At 49.1% G+C, this 17,839-nt stretch overlaps 1 protein-coding gene across 1 annotated transcript in view; it reads left to right on the top strand.

The window, feature by feature from the left end:
• adgra2 (adhesion G protein-coupled receptor A2) overlaps window positions 1–17,839 on the top strand; it is a 41,979-nt gene that overhangs the window by 17,579 nt on the left and 6,561 nt on the right. The window contains exons 2-9 of the mRNA XM_056591544.1: window positions 2,334–2,405; window positions 14,312–14,383; window positions 15,531–15,602; window positions 15,690–15,761; window positions 16,343–16,506; window positions 16,946–17,159; window positions 17,290–17,454; window positions 17,562–17,760. Of these exons, the coding sequence (XP_056447519.1) occupies window positions 2,334–2,405; window positions 14,312–14,383; window positions 15,531–15,602; window positions 15,690–15,761; window positions 16,343–16,506; window positions 16,946–17,159; window positions 17,290–17,454; window positions 17,562–17,760 (1,030 nt within the window). The remainder of the gene's footprint in view (window positions 1–2,333; window positions 2,406–14,311; window positions 14,384–15,530; window positions 15,603–15,689; window positions 15,762–16,342; window positions 16,507–16,945; window positions 17,160–17,289; window positions 17,455–17,561; window positions 17,761–17,839) is intronic.

Raw genomic sequence — 17,839 nt, 5'->3', positions numbered from 1 at the left:
CTCTCTTAGTCTTGTCCCACTGAACCACCAGTCAACCAGTGGACGGCTCAGCGCTGGCTGATGAGAGTCAGGCCGTCATTTAGTTCCTCATGTAGGCGTGGTCTTCAAAGAGCAACTTGAGGCAAAGCGGCCTCCTCTTAGAAAATAGGCGCAAATTTCCATCCGTCATCTGACGTCGTTAGTCGCTCTATTTCAGATAAAACGCTCCTGATTGCTCCACTTTCCCTGGGCGTCGCCGTTGTTTATGGATTCTGGCGCTGTGCTCCTTTCTTTGTTATGAGCTCAAACCTCCTGCCCTAGCTCTGATTGGTCGGGCCACTCTCGGGGTTCTGAAAGTCGGGGTTCAACGGGAGCGAGGTCAGGCTGACCTCCGGTGACCTTCAGCACAAACACCTGGAGTCGAGGTGTACGATGAAGTCTTAGAGCTGAAGAGCGAGGATTTGTCGATAAAGTTTTTATAGATTGAGTGTGTATTATGCACTGTATACAATAATTGGGGGGCGGGGGGGTTGTATACCAGACTGGGTGATTAAAATAGTCATTAGATGTCTTGGAAGTAGCAGAGTTAGAGGTTGTATTTTTATTGATGTGGCAGGAAGCTGGGGGGGGGGGGGGCGTTGCTGCTGAATCTATAAATCTCACAGTTAGAACCCCTTCCCTTTACACACATATACACACACACACACACACACACACACACACACACACATACCCACACACACACACACACACACACACACACACACACACACACACACACACACACACACACACACACACACACACACACACACACACACACACACACACACACACACACACACACACACACACACACACACACACACACACACACTAACCAGACCCACTCCATTAAGGACACATTACATCTCACCAACAGCTCATTAGGCTCTGGAGGGGGAGGGGGTAGGACAATGTCCAGAAAGGTGAGATGGGGGAAGGGGTGTGTGTGTGTATGTGTGAATGTGTGTTATGAGGGCCCCTGCATGCGTGCCGTGCGGGATACCAGAGATCAGAACACACTGATTCATAAACTCACCTGACAGGCACAATGTTTCATAAAAGGACACGGGGAACACTGCACACTACCGGCCACAACCAGCACCCGAAGGGAGCCGTGTGTGTGTGTGTGTGTGTGTGTGTGTGTGTGTGTGTGTGTGTGTGTGTGTGTGTGTGTGTGTGTGTGTGTGTGTGTGTGTTTGAGTGTGTGTGTGTGTGTGTGTGTGTGTGTGTGTGTGTGTGTGTGTGTGTGTGTGTGTGTGTGTGTGTGTGTGTGTGTGTGTGTGTGTGTGTGTGTGTGTGTGTGTGTGTGTGTTCGCGCAACGTTACACACCAGCAAAAAGCATTGGGGACATTTGCATAGGCGTGTGTGTATCATGCACAGAAGGAAGGGGAAGTGGACTGAGGAATGTTAAACTAACAGAGTGGTTCCCCAGTGAAGCCTCTCCGGACCGGTCCCCTCGGAGCGTCCATTAGGACTGTAAATAGTGCTGCTTCCCAGGACGCTGTATTGCTTTGGGGAAAACTCGGCCCGGCGTGCAGTGTGCGTCCGTGCCTTTGAGCGTCCTCCAAGTCTGGTCTGATAAGAGCTCGGTGCGGGCCAAAGGATTTGCCCACAGGGAGTGACTTAAATTGACATCTCGGGACAACCTTTTTGCTTTGATGCAGACGTTGTGTCCCTTTGATGTGAAAACAAAGATCCAAAATGGCTATCGTGATTGCAGCATCCGCGCCCTAGCCCGCCCTAATCTAGATCTGCTAGTTAGTGTTTAGCATTAATTGGAAACAGTCTGAACGTCCCGTACCAAGGCTTATCTCATGTGTGCCTGCACGGCCAAGCACTCTCCTCTTCGTACTTCGACAGACTCTAAGAATGTCGTTTTAAACTCGTGCCCTTCCTGAATGCCGATTTAAAATAGCTTACATCCTCAGTCTTATTTTGATAATAATGTGCTGTTTTTTGTGTGCATTGATGTTCTTTATATTTTCAAGCACGGACCTATGTGTATTTAAAGAAACTGTATTTTTTACTCACTTTATTTTATGCCAATGGTCGAACCATTGTGATCGTGGTCAGCTGGGGTTGAATAATATTTGATATTTCTGCGGCTGGACCAACGCCCTTACTGTTATAAAACCCTTCATTGTAGGAACAGGGTTCCACTTTATAGTCTGCTTTTTATTTGTATTGGACGGTGTATTATATCTATCTTCATGGTAAACAGTAGTACAGTCCCTAAGCACAGCCATGCTTTGTTCAACCTAAATCCCAGCCATTGATTTCTGAAGCTGCATTTCTTTTCCTTTTGCAGAATTCTGAGCCACAACAAAATCCGGAATTTGAGAAATGGATCCTTCAGCGGACTTTATGCTTTGGAGAAACTGTAAGTACCCCCCTCCACCCACCCCCATTCACTCCCTCCACTCCCTCCTTATTCCCTCCATTCTTATATTATGGGCTGGAACACCAGGGTTGGTTTCCCGGTAGTATGCTTGAACCAGGGCCAGGCTCTGGGGCTCCTTGGAGGGAGAGAGGGCCCAGGAGGATCTTGGGAACGTGCCCATCAAAACACACCTTCCATGGAAATGTGCATGCGGTGCGTCTGCCGTGATAACACACTTACGATGGGCTATCCCACAGTTATGTGGAGGGGATCGCATCATTACGCCTCGATCCATCATTAACTGGGAAGCCCCCAATTCACTAGACAAGATAAGAAGAATCTCTGGCAGAAGATGTGTGTGAGTGTCTGTGTGCGTGCGTGTGTCCGTACATGTGCGGATGTTGCAAGCTCTGTCTGTGGCCCCAGACAGGCCAGCAGACATTAACTCTGCGTGCTATGTGTGTCTGTGTGTGTGTGTGTGTGTGTGTGTGTGTGTGTGTGTGTGTGTGTGTGTGTGTGTGTGTGTTTGTGTGTGTGTGTGTGTGTGTGTGTGTGTGTGTGTGTGTGTGTGTGTGTGTGTGTGTGTGTGTGTGTGTGTGTGTGTGTGTGTGTGTGTGTATGTGTGTCTGTGTGTGTGTGTGTCTCTGTGTGTGTGCGTGTGTGTGTGTATGTGTGTGTGTGTGCGTGTGTTTAGAGTTAGGGAGAGTGATGTGCTTAAGAATGTGTTGGGTAATGTGAATGTACAACACTCCTAGCGCCGAGCTGAAAAGCTGCAAATCTATTGGAAGGGTTCCTGGAAAATGGTTCAGTCGCGACCGGGAGGAGGAGAAGGTGACTTGTCACCGTGAGGAATGAGAGCTCGGCCGCAATTGGAGTTCAGAAACAGAACATGTCAGACGGCCGCTTCATAAAAAACATGTAGTTGTCTCTGTGTTTATTCTGCCAAAGCAATAAACCTGAATGCCCAAGTGCTCTCAGGAAGAGAATTATCCGTTATCTCAAGAGATCGAAAGCTCTCAATAACACCTCAACACCGCCTGTGTCTTATTTTAGCAGATTAGCACAGGAAGCTTATATCGCTTGGTGCTAGCATGGTGAGCCAGCCAGCGCTCGGGATTCCAAACATCCTTGCTTTGAAAAGTCTGACGTTCCACCAAGTCAACGCCCATCCCCTCCCCCCCCCCCCCCCCCAACATAATGGTGTTGGTGAGTTTCCTCTTCATTACGCCTTCAGACAGCCCACTGTAGATGTCTGGGAGAGAGAGACAGAGAGAGAGAGATGGGAGTAGACTGCTCTCTATGGATATTAGTTCCACATGCCCCCCTTCTCCAGCCGCCACCCATGAAGTTAACAAGCCTTTCGAAAAAAATGTTAGAGGAAATAAAATAAGGTAATTTTCCCACTTGTGATGTTGTTGGTGCCTACCTACAGGACCAGACAGGGTGTGGGAAAACAAGAGCCTTCGTTTGCTGAAGTTGCTGTTTTTATACGCGTTTGCCCCTGGTGAGCCAAGTGGAGTTCTCACCATCCTGCTCATGCTTTGCCATGCTCTGCAGTGATCCACTATGATTGATGTTAAGGTTGTTGATGTTATCGTGACCCATTTTACCGAGGTACACATCGTAAGCCTCATAGCATAATTGCCTATGTCATGGTCCAGGCTGGCCCAGGCGGAAAGCCACCAACAAACTCTCTCTTGGTTGCTGTGTGTTTGACTCTTGTGTGTAAAGCGTTGCTCCTCTGCCTGTTGTTTCTGTTGTTGTTTTCCCCCCATCCGCGTGTCCTCGTCACGGCTCAGGCCTGCTCACTGTTTCCAGCGTGTTGCTGCGTGTGCTTGTCATCTGCAGCGGCGGACAGTTCCTCACAGGCTGTGGTCAGGGCTGTAATCAAAGGTCGGCCCACCAGCGCTGAGTAAACACACAACAGGGGATTACTGCACGGTCAGCCCCACCCGCCCGTCTGTAGGAGGCCCCAGCTCCATTCAGACTCTCCCTCTCCGTGCCGTTGCGTTCTCCACCTCGCCGTGGCCATCACTGCTGGAGCGGTTCGGAGCAGGGAGTTTGGCTGACCCTTCCATAGAAAGGCACCTTTAATCACTAGGGGGGATTGCAAGTTTAGGTATAAACAATTCATTTTTGCTAGAATTCCAAGCCACTTTTACTATTGACTTTCTATTCATTTCAACAATTAACTTCTTACTAGTGGTAATGTTTATTGTGGATATCTACAATTGTTATCACATTACAGATATCAGAAATGGAATTGTAGATATCTAATAATAAATTCTGACTAGTCAAAATTAAAATAGTGATATCCTGTTTGATAGTCTGCATGGAAATGTGACTTGTAAGAATGTCATTTCATACGTCGGAAATCCACAGAAGATGTATGCAAATATCATTGACATATCTATCGTTCCTTTAATAGTCAGAATTAGGTTTTAGACATCGAAATACAAATTTCCACTATTCAAAATGCCCTTGTTGATAATTCAATGGTACAAGTAAATATGCAAAATGATCATTGTAGTTTGAGTGACATATCCTAAATTATTGTGGTATTTTGGACTAGTGTTTGTTGAATATTCATGAGGTAAGAATAGCCTTTACAACAAAATAAGTAAATGCTAATTTGATATGTTATTAATACTGAAAAAATAAAATATGTACTCGTCAGCCCTACTGCCTATATACCTTATTGAGTTGTTTTATAAACATTGCATGCATGAAGCAATACACATACATAAAGGTACCATAGCACAATTGCTTTGCAATATATATGCATGTATTATATCACAAAGTATAACAAACACACACACACACACACACACACACACACACACACACACACACACACACACACACACACACACACACACACACACACACACACACATACACACACACACAAACGCACACACACACACGCACACACACACACACGCACACACACACACGCACACACACACACACGCACACACCCACAAACACACTAGCTAGAGGTAAATCAGTGTGATAGTAGTAGCTACATCGGGATAAGCCTCATCGGGCAGCCCTCCTCCCTCAGGCCAGACAGGCAGCAGGCTGCACAGTCGGCCCTTTCATTGGGACAAGCCTCTCCTCTGAGCCACTGCTGCCTTCACAACCTGCCAAACCACCCAAGTGCAGAGGAGCAATTTAGCCCTGTTTGTCATGCCTTTTACTGGACTACTGTGTTTTTGCAGCTCTTTATAAAGAAGGCCCGCCCCACTAACAGCTGCATTTAGATCTTGGCCCGGTCCTTTGGGTCGGGTTCAGGGGTGAAACGCTGCACCATGGAATCATACCTGGCTACAGAGGGAGCTTAGTGAGGTCATGTCTACCTTTCTCTGTGTTTTGCGGTTCAGACCAAAGTTTGGTCACTGCAGACTTCCAGGTTGTCCGGGTTTCCCAGGTCATTCGCACCTCTGCTGCTCTGGCAGGCTGCGTTCTGACGACCTTAAAGGTGGGAACCAACACCACAGATTCGATTATTTTTTACCTCAGAATGGGATGCTTCTAAAGGATCCTCTTTGACTTTTCAAACCTTATGACGGCACAACGCAGCTTCTCTTATCAGTGTCCTACATGGAGTTCAGTGGAGTGGCTAGCCTGGCTCCTGAACCCTGCTGACCTCTGTGGTTTCTCCTCTTCATCCAAACAACGCTGTTATCAGGAGCCCTAATCTTCCCCTTTCCAGACCAAAGCTGGGCCATGTCAGATGCAGATCAGACCCCTCTCGCGCCCAGAACATCAATGTGTATACAGTGAGGGGGGGTATGATGTCACTCAGTCATCCACTCATTCGTTAGAAGAAGCCTTGTCTATCTCCTCACAGCTTTCTGTCTTTTTAACAGTATCGCATACATTTAGGAGCACAGACACTTGAGTCAACACTATCCCACAAACACACACACACACACCCAGACTCACACACAGAAACACACACACAAAGACACACACACACACACACACACACACACACACACACACACACACACACACACACACACACACACACCCAAACATACAGCAAGACTACAACTGTACATGCCTACCGATTGGGTTTCTTCCAAAAGCACGTACACCCTTTCTGATTGGACGTGATGCGGCGGGCCCTAACGAGGCTGGCCCGCTAACAAGCTTGGCCCTTTATGAGCAGAGGACAGCTCCCAGCAGCCCGTCCTCCGCTGATTTGAGGCGATGTAATGAGAATAATGAGCAAAACAGAGCCGAGGCGCTCTGCCTCTTGTCCGACTGGGCCCCACTGCACCATGGGACACGGGACAAGCTGGGCACAAGGGGCCCTCATTACCAGGGCTGTTCACCCTACAGGGAGAGGGAGAGATGGAGGGAGCGAGGGAGAGAGAGAGAGAAAGAGAGAGAGAGAGAGAGAGAGAGAGGGAAACAGAGAGACAGAGAGACAGACAGAGAGACAGAGAGACAGACAGAGAGAGAGAGACAAAAGGAGAGAGAGAGATAGAGAGAGACAGACATACAGAGGAAGACCGGGAGACTGAGAGACAGAGAGAGACAGATAGACAGAGGGAGACAGAGAGACAGACAGGGAGCGAGAGAGGGGGGGCCAAGGGATCAGAATACTACAGTGGATAGTGCTAGAGAGGTGGAGATTTGAGAGGCTTGAGGCCGGTAGATGCAGATATTGGCCGCCTGATAGACTTGGTCAACAAGACACCGGACCTGATGTCTACAGTGTGTGCGTGTGTGTGTGTCTGTCCGAAATGGCCGATCCTTTTCTCAGCGCTATAGGTGAACGACCACAATAACACAATCACACTCACTTCCTGCCTTCCTGAAGCAACTCCATTCAAGGGCTAGAAATAGTTCCTTAGGTTTTTTGTCTTGTGACCAAAATGTACGGATGTTTGTCTTGTAACCTCCGATGTATGGGGCATGAAAACGCAATCATTCAGCTTTATTTCTTCCGTTGATGTTTGCGTTAAATAAATAAATATATCTATGTATTTTTTAATCTGTTATAAGGTTAATTTCCAGGAAAATAAAAACAAATCCTGTTTAAATCGAATCACTATAAATCTTACACAAACCTTCAGACAGGAAGTTCCGCAGGCAGGAAGTTCCACTTTGAGGGTAATTTGCATGCTCAAACAGACCTTAACATGGTACCTGGCTTTTCAGAACTCATGCTAAGGAAACAGGCCGCCCTCAACGCTTTGTACCACAGAGGCAGTGAGATGGATTAATGTGATCTGATCGTTGGTAATGCAAGATATAAAAAAGGGAGGGAAAGAATGAGAGAGGGGGTGAAGGGGGAGACGTGTAGTTTGAGTTGCTATATAAAGCAGAGGTTGTTTGCCTTGATGCGAGATGAACACTCTTTCCACTGAGGCTCAGCAAACGACCCCGACCAGCGGGGTACAGTACCAGTGGGCTGGGTAATTGCATGTAAACGCCGGCGCTGTAAATAAGCGGAGGTGACTCTGGTGGAAGCCTGGCTGTCTAGACCGCTCAGGGCAGGACAAGGATCCAGATTGTGGTGGGCCCACTCTATCCTCCTCCTCCTCCTCCTCCTCCTCCTCCTCCTCCTCCTCCTCCTCCTTCTGCTCCTCCCCCTCCTCCCCTTTCTCCTCCTCCACAAACGTCTCCAAACCTGACACAGGGTGCAGGTCCAGCTGTGGGGGCTCCACACAGGCACCAGACACCAGACCTGGATCCTCTCCCCGCTCTGCGTCCCTCAGATGAGCGTTTGTGTTGTTAGCGTGTGTTTGCCCTGCGCCAGCTTCTCTCTGGGGTTAGCGACGGTTAGCTAATGAGAGAGCATGACACGGAGGGTGGAGGAGGTGAGGAAGGGGTTAAGCGTGCTGCTAGTGGAAACAGAAATGTGGGGGGTTGGGGGCAGCGGAGTTGATAGACTCCAGATGTGACTTTGAGATAAACCTAGGAGGAACGGGGAGTGTTTGGATTGCAAACTTAGCTCGTTCGTGGCTGTGGGGGTTTGTTCAAACGGCGAGCAAACCTTCTCATAAGCCCATTACCGAACCCAAGCTTTTTATACACACACACATGTGTAGAAAGAGCTTGCATTCGCATTTGGCGAAAACTTGATACGCTTTCAATGGCTTTTTTTTCTTGTACATTTTTATTCCTGTGCTAGCGCTTTCCATGCATAATGTTCTCTTCCATGCATAGTGTCTCCGTGAAGCTCCACTCCCTCTCTGCTTCAACCCCTGCTTCTCCTGGCTACAAGTTAGGAGTTCAACTCAAGGCTGAACACTTACCCATTATTTCAGCTCCTGTCAGAAGGTCTCATTTTTCAAAATGTTCCATAGAAATAATATCCATGCGTGTGTGAACAAACGTGTGTGAAGCGCAGCCAATGAACACTGGAGCCCCCTTTTCCTCCTGCGATAAACAACCATCACTCGTCTGACGGCCCATCTCTGAAGTGATCTCGATGCCGCCAAAGTGAGCCCCATTAGATTTGACTTCTGTGCACGCTGCATTTCACGCGCCGCTCATGCAATCAAAAACGCAGCCGCGGTGGCCCCGGTGTGGGGGCCCGGCGCGGCCCTGTCCCGGGCCCCGTCCCCTACCCCAGCTGCTTCCACAAAGCCAGAGTCAGAGTCAATAGCGCCTTGTGGTTGCTGAAGGATCCTTGGCAGAGATCATCCCCAGCTCCTATTGAAGCGCACTATAGAAACATGTAATCAACTTAGGAAATGTTACACTTCACATGAGAAAGTGTGTGTATATTGCTATTCCTGTACTGTACACCCCTTGATTAAGAACCATTGGCTCCACGGTCAGGGTGAGTGTGACTCCAGCGCTGTGACCCAGGGCCCTGGGCTGAGATGTTGCTGCGAGGCCAACGGAGGGCAACTTCCTGCTGCCTCAGAGCGGAGCTGCTGCATCAAACACTCGAGTTGAACGCGTTGGAGGTTTTATAGCCCGTATTTATATCTCACACAAACGCTAGAACTATATCTCCACGTGTGCGGGAGCCAAACCGTTGGTCCGAGGCAACTGGTCTCCAGATGAGGGGGAGATGATGTTGGATGGAAACACACTAGATTAGGCGTCCAATCTGAGAGGAACCAGAAAGAGAAAATAAAGAAAATAATCTTGGGAAGGGGGCAGCAGGAAAAGCAGGAAATTAGTAGAGAAAACAAGCGCTCAGCAGATCATGGTTTCCTGTTTTGCGAGGAGGGGGGGGGGGGGGGTTCTGGGACTGCGCTACAGAGCTCCCATTGTGAGCGTGTGTTGTGGAGTAGGGGAGGTGGGCTCTCAGGGGCCCTACACAGGCCCATTCTGCTCGCTGGCCAGCCTCTCCGAACCCACCTGCCCCTCCCCGCGGGGGAAAAGCAGCTCGTAAAGGAGGGAGAAAAAGGAAACTGTAAAAATAAACGAGCGAGGGCCTCTGTGTGAGCGACGCCAACCAGACAGGAAATGACACGCGGCACAAAAACGGTCTCTGTTGACCCCTGTCAGGAACTCAGGTGCCAGTAAACCACGACGGAGCAGCTCACTTTCCTTCTTGAACCCAGCGTTTCATCCAAAGAGAACCAACCCAGAAAATATACACGTGTCCCTTTGTGTGTGTGTGTGTGTGTGTGTGTGTGTGTGTGTGTGTGTGTGTGTGTGTGTGTGTGTGTGTGTGTGTGTGTGTGTGTGTGTGTGTGTGTGTGTGTGTGTGTGTGTGTGTGTCTGTGTGTGTCTGTGTGCGTTCATGTGTGCGTTTCTGCAAGCTTCTGTGGGTGCATGTGTGTGTGTGTGTTTAAGTGTATGTGTGTGTTTGTGTGTGTGTGTGAGTGTGCGTGTGTGCGTACTTGTGTGTGTGTTTCTACATGCGTGTGTATGTGCATGTGTGTGTGTGTGTGTGTGTGTGCGCGCATGTGTGCGTTCATATGCGTGTTTCTGCATGTGTGTGTGTCCAAGCCCAGGGCCACAAACTGGAATTGGCAGAAGCCTTAAAACACACATTTTTGAAACAGGAAATTCTTGGTGCTATAGTGCTGCGATAATGAGCGGCCGTTCCCTGGTTCCCCTGGTCCACTGCGGGCCCTCCCCGAGGGCCAGGGCCTGAACAATGTCCACGGAGCACTCCAGAGGCCTGCCACTGTGCTCTTGATAAAGGAGCACTCCAGCTCTGGAGCCCCTGGGCCAGTGTCTTCATTAGGGCCCTCTCGCTGCCCCTCCAAGCCCACTGCGGCCGCCCGCCCCGCCTGCATGGAGACCAGGTGCTCCTGGATGGGCCCCCCACCCACCACCTCCACCCTCCCATCCCACATAGAGATGACTCTTCAGAGCGGCACTGGACTGGACCCATTGATCAGGAAGGCACGGCGGAGAAGGGACGTTTAAAAAAGGAGAGTCTTCAATGGCAGACCTTTTCCACGGGCCCTGGTATTAGGGCCCTGTTGTATGGGCCCTGGTGATAGGGGAAGCAGACAAAGGGGTGACCTCATGGACTGCTCATGTGGTCTCTGGGATTCACCAACTCAGTTCCCAGCCACCCTTGCGCTGGCTAGGAGCTGAGTTGGTGTCATATCCCCATCCCAGAGACAACATAAACAGCATGAGGGGAAACTTCTGTGGTGATGGCTTTGACACTAAGAAGAGGAGTATGAGGGAATGAATGTTCTCCCAACAACCCAACGCTACTGAAGAGAGTGTCTGAGAGCAATCGAAGCCCAACACCTGCTGCCTGAACACATTGGTGTGAGTAGGGCCATTTAAAGGTTCCTCAGAGTACACCTTTGAGGGATATCTGGGTGGCTTGGCCCGTGCGGGGGGTACCTGTGAGGGCCGAAGCCCTCCTGCTGACCTTCCTCCACATTCCCAAACCTGGCGATAAGAGACCTCTATCAGAGGTTGAAGCTGGTCTTCTGTATTGGCACACACAAACCCACACACACGCACCCACGCAAAAAAACACAACCAAGCTCACACTTGCACGCAAGCATGCATGCACACACACACACTCATACACACACATACACACAAACAGATTTGATTGGAGGAATGTATTTGCGGTTGATCGGGATTTTATCTAACTTTAAAGTAAAACACACACACAAACCCGGCATAAAGCCTAATTTTTTTAATAACAAACTATATCTGTGACTTAGTTCCCAAGATTTACATATGGCGCCTGGGACAGAGTTTGTTTATTTTTAAGTTCTGTGGTTGATGGAGTTGACGTTTGATTGAGTGTGTTTGTATAGTGTGTGTGAGTGTGTGAGTATTAAACTATTCCACTGTGCCTGTGGTCCATTGTAGAATGTGCTGTAAGTCATTAGCCTGTGTGTGTGTCTGTGTGTGTGTTACTGAGAGAGGAATGTATGTGGGTGTCTGTGTATTTGTGTGCGTGTGTGTGTGTGTGTGTGTGTGTGTGTGTGTGTGTGTGTGTGTGTGTGTGTGTGTGTGTGTGTGTGTGTGTGTGTGTGTGTGTGTGTGTGTGTGTGTGTGTGTGTGTGTGTGTTAGAGAGAGAGGAATTTATGTCTGTGTATGTGTCTTTTGTGTGTATGTGAGTGTGGGTGTGTGTGGGTGTGTGTGTGTGTGTGTGTGTGTGTTTGTGTGTGTTTGTGTGTGTGTGGTTGTGTGTGTGAGAGTGTTTGGGAGTGTGTGCATGTACGCCCTGTATATGTGTGTGTGTGTGTGTGTGTGTGTGTGTGTGTGTGTGTGTGTGTGTGTGTGTGTGTGTGTGTGTGTGTGTGTGTGTGTGTGTGTCTATATGTGTGTATGTCCATTTGTGTCTATGTGTGTGCATGAAAGAGATGAATATAGAAAAGTCCAGAGAAAGGAAACGGTGGGCAGTGCCCCACCTTTCAGCGGCGCTCTAATTAACCCCGAGACATGCAGACTGGAAACCGCCTCATTGTTCTCTTGCTGCGACGGTCAACAAATCTGACACAGCTACGGCCACACCCACTAATGCATGCTCGCTTAGAGGGGCAATAGAGAAAAAGCTTAGCCTATGAATGGCCCCCCTTGGGCCCCATATGCAGCACATACTAAGTATGTGTCCTAAAAACATGCCAGGGTCTAAACCTTCAACCAAGCCAAATCAGAGTCTGACACATAACCAAGTGTGCTATCCAAGAGTAAAGATAAGCTTGACAGATAGCCATCTCCCCCCCTTGTGACTCAACCCCCACTCAAGGTCCAGCACAGTTTTTTAACCAGGACTCTTTCCTGAGCCCAGCTCCCTGAAAGCTGAGTTCAGTGTTCCAGTTACCCTGAGCGCTGCAGACATTACCGCTCTGATTTTACTATCCTCAGGATTAATCTCCACTCAAAGTCCTCCGTCTGCCTCCGTATCTTAATGGCTTGGCTCTGAAACGTTCTCCCTAGACATGAGAAGAAAGGAGAGAAATAGAAATTGAATTGCTATATAATATTCATTTGTGTTTGTCTGTGTGTGTGTACATGTCTGCACGCGTGCGTGTGTGCTTATGTTTGAGTGTGTGTTTGCTTGCGTGCGTGTGTGTGTGTGTGTGTGTGCGTGCGTGCGTGCTTGCATGCGTGCCCTTGCGTGTGTGTGTGTTTGTGTGTGCGTGGAGCCATCACGCAGACAGCCTGTATTGTTCAAGGCGGTCAGCTCGGAGACAAACACATCAGACCTCAGCCGTCTGGTGCAGAGCCAACCTTAGCTTCGCTCTATCGTTACAACCTATCATCCAGCTCCAATCTGGACTTGGCTGATGACAGCTCGTGTCTGAATTCGGCTCCAGCACGTTCCGGCCAACAACCAAAATCCCCCCCCGATCTGCAGAATCCCCCAGACTTACCGGGCGTTTTGTTTTTACTGGAAAGCCATTATCTGAAAGCACTCTAGTGCTGCTCCACACTTGATCGGCTCATCTGTTGTACACCAGAGGAGCCTCTAGGGGGAGGCTGTACGGGGAGCATATCAACTAGGGATGGTGGTTTGGTGAAAAAGGGGGGAACCACAAGAAAACGTTGAGGCTATGTCGTCCAGAGATGCATGATGGGTAAAAGCGCAATGATGAAGGCAGAATTGCAGTGTTTGTAAACAAAGGTGTGTCTGTTTGAGCCCTTGTAAACAGCACCCTGAGAACAATCGCTTTTTTTCCGTCTTGCTGTAGGATCCCAGATCCTGCTCTAAACCCGTGTGGCCCTCATGCCCTGTCGATGACCATCATCTCCTGACCGTCTGCGACCTTGTATCACACCTCGCCAATTTGTTGAATGTGTGAATGTTAGCTGGACAGGTTAGCTGGACAGGTTAGCTGATGAAGGTTAGCTGGAAAGGTTAGCTGATGTGGGTTAGCTGGACAGGTTAGCTGGCAAAGGTTAGCTGGAAAGGTAAGCTGAGGAAGGTTAGCGTGACAGATTAACTGGACAGGTTAGCTGAGGAAGGTTAGCTGGACAGATTAGCTGGACAGGTTAACTGACGAGGGGGAGCATCTGGCTGACTCAACATGTGGGTGGGAGCAGGGCATGGGAAGTGGGTGACGGGAGAACGGTGGGTGAAATGAGATCTTCAAAGCATGTTTGGAGAGAAATTAATATTTGTTCTTTGGAAAACATTCTAGTGGGAGAAACTGTGCTGAAAGGATAGAACTGTGTGGCTCGTAGCACCACTGTTTTCTTTGGTCAAGTATTCCTCGCCTTCGCTAGCCTCAAGACCAGGTGGCCAGTGGCGTTGGATTTCCAGTTTGTGTGCAGAGACCAAGCTATGTCCCACTGGTTTAACAATCTCTCTGGCACATGTCTTCACTCCACATCATTTTCCCCCACTTGTAAAAGATTTTTATGTTGTTTCAGTGTCGAGAGTTTGCCTTTCTGTTTTTTGTACCTTCCCTCCCGCTCAATGCCCATTTCAGAGGAATCTTTCCATGAAGCTAATGTTTGTGTGCTTTGTTTGGTTTTGTCTCCACAGGGACCTCAAACATAACTTGATCAGCACCATTATGCCAGGAGCCTTCCAAGGTCTTTCTGAACTTCGGAAACTGTAAGTAGACAATAAAAATGATTCACATACCATTCACGCCCAAGACGGCTACCATATAAGCCCACAGCACCGCTACAAACACACAGGAATCCAGGATGCAATTGTTCCTCAGTGAGGACATCACAAAAGGAACGACTATTGAGAGTGTGTTTGTTTTAGGAGTTTCTGGTGAACGTATGGGTTAACATCGACATTCTTTAAAGTCCCAGTAGTCTGGGAAAGAAGCAGGCTTACACACCCCCGTGCATTCAGAGTGCAATGTTATGACAACTCATGACTGGTGTCAGGCGTTATTTGGTGACTCTGGTGTTAGTGTGGACCGCTATGGCCTGGCTGTTGGGCTGAAGGGTTTTCTCTGCAGCTTTCTCTGGGTGCCCTGCATGCACATCCTCCACTAAATCTCTGGGGCGTGTGGCTGGGTGCTGCTGACGTGTAGTCCTACTGGTCACATGGAAGGCAACCGGACATCAGTTGGCAACCTCATGTTGCTCATTGTGTTTAAGAAAATAATAATTTGGTCTGGAAGGCACCCCCCCCCCCCCCCCCCCCCCCCCTCAACTCCTATCACCAACACACCCTCATAACTCTTGCTTGCCTCCTCCTTCCTCGCCTCCACCTCAACCCCCACCCTTCCCTCTACCAGTGTTTTCACTGGAAGGTCTGGGGCTTCTCAAAACAAACAGAGTGAGATAAACACATGCTCTGGACAGCTCTCAGCTGCGTAGCGTCAGGGGTGCAATAGTGCAAGTCCCATCTCTGGTCATAGATAGACATCAGCAGACCCCTCCCCAGGCTGCGGCTCACTGTAACCTAATCAGGGACGAGGTTACACAGAGATCTCTGTGAAGTGACAACTAAGGGAAGGTGACCAGGGAACGGTTTCTGTGCTCTGTTTTCCCTGTCTGTTTGGATAACTTGGTTAACGATCCCTAGCGTTGGATGACGAATGCGATGTTAAGTGTGATGGCGTGCGGCCCCTGGGCAGTACTGGACTCACAGAACGTCTTGTGTTATTGGACTGGGGATTCTCAGGGCTCGGATCCTATTGTAATGGCTTTATTTCCTATAACTACACGGTTTTCGATGAGATCATGTGATAGTCATTTCATTAAGAGTGTCCTTTCCTTTGTCTTGTGTCCCCTACCAGCGACCTGTCCAACAACCGAATCGGGTGCGTGACTGCAGACATGTTCCAGGGTCTTTCAAACCTCACCAAACTGTAAGAGACTAATCGTAACAGCACATGTAAAGCTATTACCTCAACTGTTTGTGATTGGTTTCTGACGTTATTGTGTGTACTAAACAGGAACCTTTCTGGAAACATAATATCTACCTTGGACCCGGGTGTGTTCCAAGAACTACCGTCTCTTAAACTAGTGTGAGTACCAAAGCCATACCAATACTTTCCGCAATATTTGATCTCCCCAGACAGTATTTTGTACAACAACATCGACTTAATGTTCAAATGTATTTGAAAGATTATATTATAGTTATTTTTTAAAGTTAATTCCAGGTCTTAAGTAAGAGCCCTCCCAAGTATTGTGAGTCATACATTTTAATATTCAGACATCATTCTTATCCAGATCTACAACTGATGAGTGAACTTAAATGACTCATATTGCAAAGACAGAGACATGTTTGGCAGGACTTTCATTCATTGAGCCAGACATTTCCCGCCGATGAGGTCCTAAATATGAGTTATTCTGCATTATTAGTCATTTAGTTTTCATACATTCCCGTTAGTTAGGGATTGTTTGCATTTGAAAGCAGCAGTGAAGACAGTTTTACAGAACATAGTTTTCCTTTATGATATTTTTTATTCGATGAGTAAGCTCAAATATAAACCATAACTGAGCAGACGCCTGCCAGGGAGAAATCCCGCAGGGCGTCTGAAGTGGAGGGGTTCACTCCTTCCTCCTCTTCGCGTTCGACCATGAGAACCTTCTCTTCTCTCACCAGGAACTTCAACTCGGACTTCCTGTCATGTGACTGCGGACTGCGTTGGGTACCTGGCTTCTTCCGCTCCAGCTCCGCCCGTCTGGGGGACGAGACGCTGTGCGCCTACCCCAGGAGTCTGCACGGGAAGCCCCTTCACGGCCTCAGGGAGAACCAGCTGAACTGCGGTGAGACCCGCGCTCTGACCTCACTGCATATGAATGAGGCGGTTCACCGCTCGCCGAGAAGCGCGGCCTTCTGAACGACACACACTTTGTACTCCCAGACGCATTTTCTCAACATGCTCCCCCTGGGGAGGCTTTTTCCCTTCTTCTTCTTTGGGAGTCGGTCAATGAGATTCAAGTCTCCTCGAGAGCGAGTCTCTTCCCGTGGCTTAAAGAGGGACATATTTCCCAAACTGGCAGCGGGCTGCTGACAGCCAACCCTGTGGTTTGCCTTTATGAATCAGTGCAGTCTGCATTCAATATGGGGGAAGCGGCATGCGCGTAACTGCTTTCTGACTGAGCTAATGACACGGCAGCCAAACGAAAAGCCACAGAGAATTTAACTTAACTCCTGCGCCTCCTCCTCCTCCTCCTCCTCCTCCTGTTGCCCTTTGTGATCCAGACGGTGCCCTGGAGCCACACACCTTCTCCCTGCTGCCCTCCCAGCGGCAGGTGGTCTTCAGAGGGGACCGCCTGCCCTTCCACTGCACTGCCGCCCTGGTGGACAAGATCACCACCCTGCACTGGCGCCACAACGGTCAGCTGGTGACCTCCGATCCTGAGATGGGCGTGCAGCTGGAGGAGAGTGCAGTGCATGACTGCACCTTCATCACCAGGTGAGCTCCCGTCTCCCTGACGCTTTCAGTGCCCGGTGTTAACTCTGAGATGACGAATGTCCGAAGGTTGGTTCTGACACATGACCCTGTGACGGTGGAGTAAACGGCGCTCTGTTTCCTCTGTCTGCAGTGAGCTCATCCTATTTAATGTGCATGTGGAGGCCAGCGGAGAATGGGAGTGTGTGGTGACTACTGGGAGGGGCAACATTTCCCGCACTGTTGAAATAGTGGTGCTGGAAAACAGTGCCTCCTTCTGTCCGGAGGAGAAAGTGAATAACGACCGAGGAGAGTTCAGGTAATTTGATTATGCTTTCCTCAATTAGGATCAAATAACCCAAACTGCAGAGCATTCGGTCTAAAGGGTTCTCCTACTCAACCGGTGTTTGTTGTTTTGAATACCAGGTGGCCGAGAACCCTTGCAGGCATCATGTCCCACCAGTACTGCCTGCAGCAGCGCAACCCCTCCCTTCCCTTAGAGGGAGATAGGGAGCAGAAAAAGGCCTTACGCTACTGTGACCGTGATGGGAATTGGCAGGAGGGCGACTACACAAACTGCCTCTACACTAATCACATCACCCGCGTGCTGCATACCGTCATCCTGGTCAGTACCGCTCTCGCAAGTCAACGTTGTTCTCCGCTGTCGCAAGGTTGAGGTTTGCCTGAAGCCGGACATTGTCCTG

This window comes from Gadus chalcogrammus, chromosome 6 (assembly GCF_026213295.1).
Source record: "Gadus chalcogrammus isolate NIFS_2021 chromosome 6, NIFS_Gcha_1.0, whole genome shotgun sequence".
Classification (NCBI taxonomy): domain Eukaryota; kingdom Metazoa; phylum Chordata; class Actinopteri; order Gadiformes; family Gadidae; genus Gadus; species Gadus chalcogrammus.
Note: the sequence above shows the minus strand (reverse complement) of the source record. Positions and strands in the feature narration are given on the sequence as shown.